This window comes from Dermacentor andersoni, chromosome 6 (assembly GCF_023375885.2).
Source record: "Dermacentor andersoni chromosome 6, qqDerAnde1_hic_scaffold, whole genome shotgun sequence".
Lineage (NCBI taxonomy): Eukaryota > Metazoa > Arthropoda > Arachnida > Ixodida > Ixodidae > Dermacentor > Dermacentor andersoni.
This window is the reverse complement of record NC_092819.1, coordinates 65,979,830-65,991,912: the sequence shown is the minus strand read 5'-3', so window position 1 is coordinate 65,991,912 and position 12,083 is coordinate 65,979,830. Positions and strand designations below refer to the sequence as shown.

At 48.4% G+C, this 12,083-nt stretch overlaps 1 protein-coding gene across 11 annotated transcripts in view; it reads right to left on the bottom strand.

The window, feature by feature from the left end:
• hyd (E3 ubiquitin-protein ligase hyd) overlaps nucleotides 1–12,083 on the bottom strand; it is a 173,635-nt gene that overhangs the window by 42,254 nt on the left and 119,298 nt on the right. For all 11 annotated transcript variants that reach the window (XM_050171479.3, XM_050171482.3, XM_050171480.3 and 8 more), the window contains one exon: nucleotides 5,767–5,990. In XM_050171479.3, coding sequence (XP_050027436.1) covers nucleotides 5,767–5,990 — 224 coding nt within the window. The remainder of the gene's footprint in view (nucleotides 1–5,766; nucleotides 5,991–12,083) is intronic.

The window sequence follows — 12,083 nt, the reverse complement described above, 5'->3', positions numbered from 1 at the left end:
ACAAACGAGGTCACTCACGGGTTGCGGCAGGTACTCAAGTCCGGCAGGTTAGGGGTCCGGCGTCAGAGAGAGGGGGTCTCCCCCTGTGGCGCTGTTTTGTACCTTTTTACCTGGGCGAGGGGAACGTCCTCTTCGCCCATCAGCTACCTGCCCGCGAGTTGGGGAGGGAGGGTGCGCGCACGTCACGAGAGCGAGGGAGAAGTGGGAGAGGGCGTAGTGCGCCTCTCCCGTGTCCATGCCGGCTCTCGATGCGACGACGCGGGGGAAGATGGGTGCGTGTGCTCCCCACACTCTTTTGAGGATAGGATCACTTGTGCGAGACTTCGTGAGGTTTGAGTTTGCTCAGCACTGACAGTGTCTCTGGCATTGTGCCATGCTTGCTCTCTTCGCTCAGTCCCAGGAACAATGTCTGCCATATAATTCGAAGCATAGAGTCCTGCGCCATGCGAGATCTTATGGAAGTGATTGTATCCCCAAAAGTGATTGCTCAAGGATACCGCAACAGAATGCCACAGCCACTGGGCTACCATGGCAGGACAATGTAATCTATATGAAGTTCAAGGATTGAGGGTAGTACTACTTTCACAGATAGTCTATGCTCGTTACAACAGGCCCACGTACAACAGACTTTCGGATGCAACGGATCATGTTTCAACCTTAGTTTGGTCTGCCTATCTTATTAATGCAACAAAGTTTGCTTTTAGGAGGGGACATGGCGTTCGAACGTTCTTATTTCTTCGTGGATTTTTATGAAAATTGGCAGACTTATCAGCAATGTTTCTGTGATACTACTGTATAAATTTCAAAAAGATATCTTTAGAACATTTTATGTATATTTTTCTCCTTCTGGTCTTGTTCCAAGCCTGAATCACTTAAAAAATATGATAGAACACTTGTGCAAAGCACTGTGCATTCTAAGATGAATGTTTGAGGTCGTGAGATTCCTAGATCTTTTTATTTGCAATGCAATTCTTCTAAGTTCTGATTTCTTAAGAGGTGACTGTACCAGAGCAAGTAGCCGAATCGGAAATTGTAGTAAAGTCAAACTGCAAAAGCAAGAGTGTCATGCCCTGGACAGTACATCCAGGAATACAGGGAAAAAAACAGAACTGAAATAGACCTAGTGGTCACGAAGAAATCAGTGGCACAAGCAAAGCAGGAAACAACAAAAGTCATTTTGAGAAAAAGGCTTTCAAAGTTGTACCTTAGATTTTACATTATCAAAAGGCATTAGGGCTGTAGTCATTTGTGTCCTTTTCAGTGCGCGGCTCCTTGAGTGCCCTGCCTTTGGTTTGATGTGCCTTGCTTGACTTTGTTTTCCGCAAGACATCTTTTTCCGCTGCTCTGCGAAGAGCATCTTGTCCCGATTGCAGTCCAAGTGTTGCACAATACTCAGCATACGCATGGCGGGCCCCAGCATTGTACTTGCAGACTGCCTCATGGACAGCTGTCTCTGTCGCAACCAATGATGCGTATTTATCTTTTGGCAGCAGCGACCATACGACCGAATGAAGGCTTTCGGCAGCGTTTTGTTTTTTGTTTTTTCCTAGGAAACGGCTGAGGAGCTGCATGTCAGAAAGGCGTTGGTACACGGGCAGCAATGCATCGGCAACATGCTCTCCAAGCCGGTACTTGTGAGGAGGTGGAGGCTCCTTCTCTGCTTCTGCAGCCTGATGTTGGCACCAACTTTGGGGCCCCTGCGGGCAAAGGTCATGATGGGGGTCTTCAATCGGTAGATGTTATATGATAATATGTTGTCATCACGGCCTTTTGTATGTCTTGAACATTGTCATTGTCACGCAGAGCCATGCCATAGTAATATGTCAGTTTCTTTATTAAATCTTGAGTGAGGCCACCTTTCCCACCAAGAGGTTGCCCTTTCTTGCCTTTTGTGATCAGAGCACGCAAAGCCATCCCCATCCTTTTCTTGAGATGATTAATGCAGTCCTCCTTTGTAAATGGAATAAATCCATAAGTCTTGTACTGATAGAGTGCTACAAAGGTTCTACTGTCACCATCACAAACAATGCTTGTATATCGCAAACCATGTTTGCTAAGGGACACCCTGAATAGAGTCAATGCTGCTTCAACCTCCATTCTGCCCGAGTTCACATCTGTGTTTTTTTTTTGGGGGCAGACGTGTGATGCTTTCCAATCATCATAACCTTCATCCCCTTCTTTAAGGCCAAGCGTGCAACCATGGCATCGGTTTGATAGGACCGTGATAGGACCACACAGTGGAGCACCAGTCCTGTGAAAAATTCTATTACAGTGCCTACACCTATGTGGGATGTATGGCCACGTGTTAACCATGTCCCATCATAAACCACTGCTGTTATTAAAGGTAGGGTCCATCTCCCTGTAAACATTGCGCACAGCCACCACAGCATCAGAAAAAATATTGGCAGCAGCTGTCTCACTGGCAGCTCTGAACTCAGCCTTGAGATGTTTCTGAAATGTTTTATGATGCAACCCTCTATAGGAGACATTCATTATTGACCAGAAATCGGTCAAAGCTGTTGCCCCTTTGCCAATGCTTTTAAGAGCCTGTACAGCTCTCATATTCACATCAAAAATTTTGCGACCTTCCTTTCGCGGTGATGACAACCCCTTCGCGACAGCATCGCAAAACGCGCATGTCAGTATCGTTGGCACTGCTAATCCATGTCTTGTTCCCAGCTGAAATGAAGGTCCTGGTTGGGAGCACAGCTGACACTTAGATTTGCAGAGAAGCGCATTCAGGGCAGTCATTTGAACGATGAGAAACTCATGCGTCGAGCTGATATGCCCAGAGTAGCGCGTATCACAACACAAACCAGCTTCCGAAGCTATGCTCCTCATGCACTGACTGTGAGCCGATATGTCCAGACGCGCATATCGCAACACAAGTCAGCCAAGTTCCGCAAGTACTGATGAATGCGTCAAGCCGATATGCTCAGAATAGCGTATCACAACACAAACCAGCTTCCGGAACAATGGTCCCCACATCCCCCTCAGTCGATATGTACACAAGCACATATCACAACATAAGTCAGCTACATTCCACAAGTACTGGCGATCGTGACGAGCCAAGATGCGAGGAGGCGCTTATCACTTGTGGAGTCCGCTGCCGAAACTACGCTCCGTACGTGCTCACGAACAATGCAAGGCGATTAGACGCGCGAGTCACGGGCAATATCAGATGTAAGTTTCTGGAACTATACACCGCACATACAGACGAACATCGCGCACGGCAGCAGAAGACGTGCACCGCCAACGAGACCAATGGCGAAGCTCCAATTGGCCACGTGACGGGCGTGGCCAATCGGAGGCCTCGGAACGGCCTTGAAATCATTTGCTTTTTGTGCACTTGCTTCAGAAAGAAGGAGATGGCTGGCACGGCAAATTTAAAGACGGAGAAATGCGCTTTCCAACACGGGCAAAATGTCAGCGCTCAGTTGCACCGTTGTGGAGATATTGTGGCTTCAAAAACGATGTTTTTTCGCGATTTCCGCTGAATTTTCTTGTAACGTTGGCTGCTACAAAAATTTTTTTGAGCACTTCTACGCGGTTTTCAGCATTCATATTTCAGAATCAGATAAAAAAAGAGTTATAGAAACAAAATATGTGCTTTCTAAAATATCAAATTTTTTTTTGTAATTTTTCGCTATACGAAAGCCACGTCCCCCCTTAACAGACTGCACTAAAATGGAGTATCGGCTAGATCAGAGGAAATTAGTGGCAATTTTTGTCAAAATTGGTTATAAAACGGACTTTTATCATGTCGACGCAGGCTGGCTACAGAGTTGCGAGGGTCAGCCGATGACTACGGCTCAATATCTTGCACGCGAGGGGAGGAGGAAAGCGGGGTGGAAGCATGTGTCTTTTGTGCGCGAGGAACGAGGGGGAGGGGAGGCGAGGGAAAGAGGGGGGTTCTACTGCGGTGGCTGCTATTAATGGCGCGGCCGCGCAGGCGCCGTATCTAGACAGCGATCTGCGATATGGACAAGTGCGCGCCCATGCAGGCGCACGTTAAAGTGCACGTCCGTGTGGACCTCATCTTCAAAGCGATCTGCTATGTGGACAAAGTGCACCCAGTGCCGGTAGCTTTGTATGTGCTGTGCTTCCGACGTTTGGTTCGAGTTGAAGCCAAGAGGCAGCCCGAAGGTCAATTCACTCACTGCTGCTGCCGCCCTTATCTTGCTTAATTTGCTATAGCAATTGATGCTTCGCCTTTCAGGAGAAAATTCGACTTTTTTTGCTTGCTTTTTACTTTGAACTTTTATCACTCGTTCTTTGCAATAAAGTTGTTAGACATCGTGACGAAAGTTTCAGAAGTGAGGCGTCTCGGATATTACGAACTTTGGATGAAATTATGCTTTTGTCGGATTACAGTAAAAGCTCGTTAATTCACTACTCGTTAATTCGAAATTTCGGATAATTCGAATTAGTTGCCACGGTCCGTCCCACAATGTATTGAAAGCAATATGTAACACATCCCACTAATTCACAATCCGCACCGCCACCGATAATTCGAACTCCGCATCATCGTGGATGGGGAGAGTGCTAGTGCGCGGGAGCACGCTGGCGTCGCCGCGTGGGTCGCGCAGCTTTTGCTTTTTCGATCAGCGGCAAGGACGATAACACCCTCGCCGCGCGCCATGTTCTTTGCGTAGAGCGTGCGAGGGTGAGCCGGCGAACGCGGCTCAATCTCGCGTGCGTGAGAGTGGAAGGTGGGGAAGAGCGCGCCCTCTCTTGTCGCGCGCGAGGCAGGGGGGTGAAACGAGGGAGGGACCGGGGGACGATCTTCGGCGGCTGAGGCGGCTGCTGCTTACGGCGCGGCCGCGCGGCCATGCGGTCGCCGCATCTTGAAAGCGATCTGCGACGTGGCCAAATTGCGCGCCCGCGTGGGCCTCGTCTTCAAAGCGATCTGCGATGTTTGCAGAGTGCGCGTATTGCCGGTCGCTTCATATGCGATGTACTTTCTACGTTTCGTTCGCGTTAAAGCGAGGGCTGTACGAACGTCAATTCGCTCGCTGCTACTGCTGCGTGCCCTCACTCCAGCGTTTTTCAGCGAGTTTCCGCGGTCATCGAGCGAGATGCGTTCATGCTCACCTGTGCGCACGTGACACAGTGCTTGTTAATTTAGTTAGTAAGCGAATGCTTACAAGTTTATACGGCCGATAAAACTATTATCCTTAGTTCGTATAGCTATCTACTAATTTTCTATCGCAATCGGTGCTTCGTTTTTCGCGCGAGACGGAGACTTCTTTTTTTTTTTTCTCCGCCCCAGTCAGCGCGACAAACGCGCGGATGGAGCAAGAGCCATCTCGACGTCGGGCGCGTCGGACCGCACTGGCCGCGTCCGGTTACGTTGGCTGCGCCAGAGCTTCAAAGTATAGACGTTGTTCACGCCAACGTGACATAGCGTGTGCGCGCGTGCTCACGCCACGTCAGACTATATACGCGCCTTAACCGTGCGATTTTTTTCTCTGACTTTCATTAGTTCGAATTTTGTATAATTCGAATTTTCATAGCATCCCCGCGGAATTCGAATTAACGAGCTTTTACTGTATCAGGGTCCGTTGTAACGAGAGTTGACTGCATCACTTTCAGCGACGGTACATACACTGGATAAGTTAGTGGACTGGATGCCCCTGAAATTGATCAACGAAGAACAGGACTCCCCAGCTCCTGTTTAGGCCAAATTTCCAATCACAGGGCCAGCTTCACTGCACTCTCTAAAAACACGAAAACGTTGAGTAAATGCATAATCTAGGTGCTTACCTCCGCATACCACGGATCTAGGAGAAGGAATCCATCACGCAGAGTTTCCGAGTCGTCTGCTCCCGCACGCATGAAGTAAATGAGCGCATCAAAGACGTACGCCACATGCTTCAGCGAAGCAACATCCATCACGGGCAGGGAGTCAAAATGCTCATTGTTGTGAGCACGCATCAGTGACAATGCATAGGAGAGGAAGTCCCTCCTGGCAGAAACACCCTCGGAACCTGCAGAACATCGTAAATAACGCTTAACTTCACTTTGCACAGCAAACATCAACCCAGTTGAACGCACAAGCTCACGCTAAAGCCGTATGAACAAGCAGAGCAAATTGCAATTTCACCTTTGGGGATTCTGTATCACGAGATAACCAGTCACCTGTGTTCCTGCTGCACTCACTCTTCCTATGAAACAGTTCACAATACGGCCAAATACCAAACCACCATAGGAATTTTTGGCGAGAGAGATGCTGATGGTGAAACACTTGGCAACAACCATGTTCAATAACATCTTAAGTCGCTCATTTATTTGAAACGTGTCCAGCTGACGCCTAACGTAGCTCACACTGTTAGCTCGGTGGCTGCAAGTGAATGCGTACAGTGTTCCGACATGTTTCTGCTGTCCATGCATTGACGCAACAATTGGGTTAGATCGTATTTACTGTCGCCTGCTCTTCTCTGCTGTCGTGCAAATGATAGCTGCTAAGTGGCATGAAGTACGTAATATGCTAAACGATTTATTTGCCTACAATCACTTCCGTCATGTGAATCTGGTTTTAGCGTAAACAGACAATCATAATCAGTAAGCTACCATGGCTGGTAACGAAGTTCATATCACTGTTAAAAAAGAAGAGAGCATGCCAGGCATGTTCTGCTTACCATACTCAAATGTGAATGTGCTTTAACATTTGCACATGCTCACTCAGTAGCTTTTCGAGACAGCAAAAGAGCCATGCTACTGGAAGAGCATGATCACTTACATGCACCCATCCTTTTGAAAATGTGAAAAGCAGTTCAAGTGCATTATTGCTAGTACTGTGAGGTAGTGTATGAATTAACGATGGAAATACATTTTGGGAGAGCCCTTTCACAAGCATGGGTCTTGTTGTTCCTTTCTTTTAGGCTACATTTCAAGGCTAGGGCAGTTTACTTCACCCTTTTGAACTAACGAGTGTAAAGGCATCATGTACAAAAACTTTACAACAGCGTCCGGGGACAGCCTATGTAACCTGGCCCAACATGTGCAGTCATTTTACGTCCTCTCACATAGAGCACACAGTCAGCCCATTCTGTTTTCCAGCATGGCTTCGTCTGGCCAACCTGGTGTATTGGTTCATGGTGTTGCTTTGAGGCAGCCACTTGACAATAACAGGACTTCAGTGTAAAAGGCTTACAAATCAGTGTAAGATGCTTACAATAATGTTGAAACACTGAAAATTATTTACAATGTACAGTTTAAACCTCTATATAACAACTTCAATATAACAAAGTATTTAACTTTTCACAAGCTCTTGTCCATAGAACACCATTATTTAGAACCTTAATATGCCTAAGTGTGTATGCGATTTCAATATAACAAAATTTCGCTTCCATCACAAAGGAATGCAGAGACAATAAATGAAAGCTTCTGCGGACGCAGATGATTAAATGATTAAATTACAAGCAGCTGCTTGCAAACGCACCTCTCAAATCATGCGCAGCGCGACAAGACCAACCGCCAAAGTGAAGCCGCAGCGTGTCAAGCCGACAGCTTGAGACCCAGGAGCAGTTCATCTTTTTCGTCAGGGCACTCGCGCACTTTGTCCAACAGAAGCACGCAATATGCATGTAGCATTATCCTTGACGGCAGAAGCACCGTCCCACTACGTCTAGAAATCAGTATCAAGAGAAAAGTAATAAAGCTTGAGGCGTGCGACATGCACGTCAGTGGAATGCGGGGCACGTGAAGCACTGGCATTGACTGGGGCAATTTCATACATAACTGGGGTCACAGCACGCAGCACTCAGTATGACCCTGAGAACAAAGAGGAGTTTTTCGGACAGCCCAACATGACGGGTCACGGACTACAGCAGTACCACAGATCCAGGCGAAAAGTGCACGTCAAAGTGTCATCGATCGTACAAACACAGCTGGTTCTCTTGGGAGGTCAGGAGGCAAGCGTGGGCAATTTCATGTGCTTGGGCTGCACTGGTGATGGCATCAAGTGAATATTCGCTGGTCTCTGCTACGGCAAATGGAAGGGACGTGTCCAGTGGCAATTTTGGTTCTCGGCCGAACAGGAAAAACATGGAATAGCTGGCAGTGTCGTGGCAGAAGAATTATAGGAAATGTGACACAGGGTAGAGCAAAGTCCCAATCAGTATAGTTGGACGAGATATACTTCGCAAGCATGTCTGTCAGGGTTCAATTCAGACGCTCCGTGAGACCATTAGTTTTTGCATGGTAAGGCATAGTCAGCTGGTGCTTGGTTGAGCAGGACTACAGGATGTCTGTGATGACTTTAGAAAGGAATGTCCAGCCACGGTCAGTGAGCAGTTGGTGTGGAGCTCCATGTTGTAAAATGACGTCGTATAAAAGAAAATGGGCGACATCTGCGGCACAGCCTGTTGGAAGCACTCTGGTGATTGCGTAGCGTGGCGTAATCTGTTGCCACAGCGACCCACTTGTTGCCAGATGTGGAAAGAGGGAAAGGGCTAAGTAAGCCCAAGCCAATGCGAAAGAATGGCTCCGAAGGGACCTCGAGTGGCTAAAGGCACCCAGCGGGGAGCGTCAATGGTGTTTATCGGTGCTGGCATTTGTTTTTTGTTTATTGACACTGGCACTGGCACAGACTGAGGTACAGGAAAACCACAAGAAGTACAGGAGCTGTCACGAATTTTCTCCGGGTCTGGTTGAATACCTGAAGCGTCGACAAGGTGGCCCAGCACTGTAAGCTGCCGGCAACCAAAGTGACACTTCAATGAGTTCAGTAGGAGCCCAGCCTTGTGGAGTACTTGAAGAATAGCCGATAAGCATTCAAGGTGTGTCTAAAATGTAGAGCAATATACAAGAATGCGGTCTAGGTAGCAAAGGCAGCTTGACCATTTGAACCCTTGAAGCAAAGCGTCCATTATACGTTTGAACGTTGTTGGGATGTTGCACAAACTGAACAGCATAATTGACATAGGTCATAAGGGGTGACGAATGCACCCTATGTTTAGTCCTTTTCATCCACAGAAATGTGCCAATAACCAGACCGAAGGCCTACTGATGAAAAGTAGTTGGCACCGTGGAGACAAACAAGGGCATCATCAACTCGAGACAAGGAGTAGATGTCTTTTTTGGTAATTCAGTTTAGATGACGATCATCTACACAAAGACACCATGTGCCATCTTTCTTTTTAACAAGCACAATGGGTGACGCCCAAGGGCTCATCGAAGGTTCAACAATGCCTTTGGCAAGCATCTTGTTCACTTCATCTCGAATAACCTAACGCTCTGATGCAGAAACTCGATATGGCCAACGATGAGTGGGACTAGCATCACCAGTATTTACGTGATGCTTAACAAATGAAGTCTGATTCAACTATCGATTGTTGAGGTTAAAGATGTCGCAGAAGGAAACCAAAAGGCAGCATAGAGCTGCTGCTTGTTCAGGCTACAGGGCTGCAGAGATCATTGAACTAAATGTGGCATCGAGGCAACTTGCCCCTTGTGTACATGCTGAAGAATCAGAGCAGATGTCTACTGAAAAAGTCGTGATGTGGTCAACTGCTATAGCATGCAGCGTGGCCACCGATATGCTTTGGAGTAGAACTTGCTTTGTCAGGCCATAATTGACGACGGGGAGGCATGTCCGGTTTTCGGCAACGGTTCCAATGGAATGGGGCACAGCGATATTTCGCATCAAAAGGACATCAGGAACAGGTGCGACGACGTAATCACCATCAGGCACGGGAAAAGATGATAGAAAATTGACAAAAGTCAAGGCTTTAGGCGGCAGGCCAACGAAGGACCCCGTACTGAAGTTGTTTGGGAGTTCAGCTCGAATACGCGGGAGAAGAGTTCAAGGCAAAGGGTACCATTAGAACAGTCTTCAGAGCAGAATGCATCAAAAGAAACTTTATTCCAAGGATAAGGTCATGGGGACAATTGGTCAGCACTGTAAAAACAACTGGAACACGGCAGCCAGCAATGCTTATACAAGCAGTACACATTCCAGTGACGGCAACAGTGCTGCCATCGACGACGCATACGGCTTGTGTAGTAGCAGGTGTGAAAACCTTCTTCCGTAGACGACAGAGGTTAGCACTCATTATGGGTACGTGGGCTCCAGTAACAATTAACGCGGTCAAAAGGACACCGTTGATGTGAACATCAAGTAAGTTCTGGTTTGATGGGAGTGTCAATGGACGATTTTGGCACGATTAAAATAATACAGCAATACTGTGTCATATGTGATGAAATAAGCAAATAAGCAAATTGTTACATTTGTATAGGAGGTATGCACTGAGCTCGACCCGCGAGGCGGCGACAGTGTCGCTGGGGCAGCCGCGCCATATTGACGGTCGGGGAGCATCGAAAAATATCTTTTGGCCCGCCGTTTGCCTTGTTTTCTTATCCAGTCGCTGATGTATAAGCAGGACGTTTCAGTTTCTCGAGCGCAGTGCTGTTCTACGTCTACGAACAGGTCTACGTACAATGTTTACGTATCCGGACAGACTACGCTCCGGCGTGGCCGTGCGTCAACTGAGCTTCGGTGTCGCGGTGAACTGTGCTATGTTCGGATGCAGCAGCCACACAAGAAAGAAACTCGTTGATAGGAATATGTTGCCCAGATTGGGTTCCTCTCGACACGTGGTTATTTCTCTTCTTAACTACAACCTTAATGTAAAAGATAAAAGAGCACAGCAGCTATGTGCGAGCACGCCTCTGCCAGGCCTGCCTTGCAGGTGCAGTGTGCCGCCAGCACCTCGCCGTTTTATTTTGCGAGAAGCCGTGGTGCGAGTGGATTTTCATCGAATGATTGTGATTGACAAACCTGGGAGGGCAAAAAAAAAAAGACTGTTTTGGCAAGACCAGAATACGTGACGTAACATAAAAATTACGAAGGCTGTGTAAAATCAGTGATTAGTTCTCGGAGGCAAGGGGGGGGGGGGGGGTCATTTTTTTTTTCATTGAAGCAAATTTAACGCCATCCTTTGACGACGCAAGTGGACAACGCGGTGTAAATTCCGTAATGAAGGCGATCATGTTACGCGAGCACTTTGACGCGCGGCTGCTGCACCCAGCCGCTCGCCAGATTATTGTGGCCTTCCATCGACTTGTAGGATTTCGATTGCTCGCGGGTCGCGAAGCTCGTTGCATTCGCAGTGTACAGTAGAACCCCGCTGTTACGTTCCTCGCTGCTGCGTTTTCCCGGCTGTTACGTCGTTTTCGTCCGGTCCCGGCATAGCTCCCATAGGATCCAATGTATTCGGTACCCCGCTGTTACGTTGTGGCTGTGAAAACGTTCCCGCATGTTACGTCGCAACCTGGCACCCCAAACCCGGCCGGGCAACGCGCGCCAACCGCCATTTTGACGAGTCTTGGCCAGGCTTGGCTACGGAATTGGCTACAAGACCATGGCCTCCAAGATTACCCCCTTGCACGCGCGTGGGTAATCTCAGAGGCCATAAAAAGCCGCACGCGAGTTGGAGAGATTGCCACTAGATGGCGACTGCCTCGTCAGCCGAAGCGAGTAAAACCCGCGGGCCCGCAGCAATCCAGTCTTTCTTGTTTATGCGGTTCAACCCATCCGAGTCGTCCGTGTCCTTCCGTCAACAGCTACGCTGCCTACGCTTCGTCAGGCCTTGCTAATCCAGTCTTTCTTGTTTGTGCGGTTCAACCCATCAGAGTCGTCCGTGTCCTCCCGTCAACACCTACGCTGCCTACACCTCGTCGGGCCTCGCTAACACCGCGAGCGATTTGTCGTCCTTTGATGGCGTCGCGCAAGCGCAAGGCGCTTTCCCTCGAGGAAAAGCTGGATGTTCTCAACGCAGTCGACAGGCAGCCAGCGCGGAAAAGAGTCGACATCGCCAAGGATCTTGGTCTGCCACCCTCGACGCTGAACAGCATCGTTTCGAAGCGTGCCGAGATACAAGGGAATGCCGCGCTCTTCGGCCCGAAAGCTAAGCAGGCTCGTGGCGCCAAGTATGGAAACCTCGACGAGTCGCTTCTTACTTGGTTTAAACAAGCTCGCGCTGCCGGTGTTAACTTCGACGGCAGCATTTTGCGCGAGAAGGCCATGGAAATAGCCGACCGACTGGGCATCAGTGACTTTGCGGCGTCAAATGGCTGGA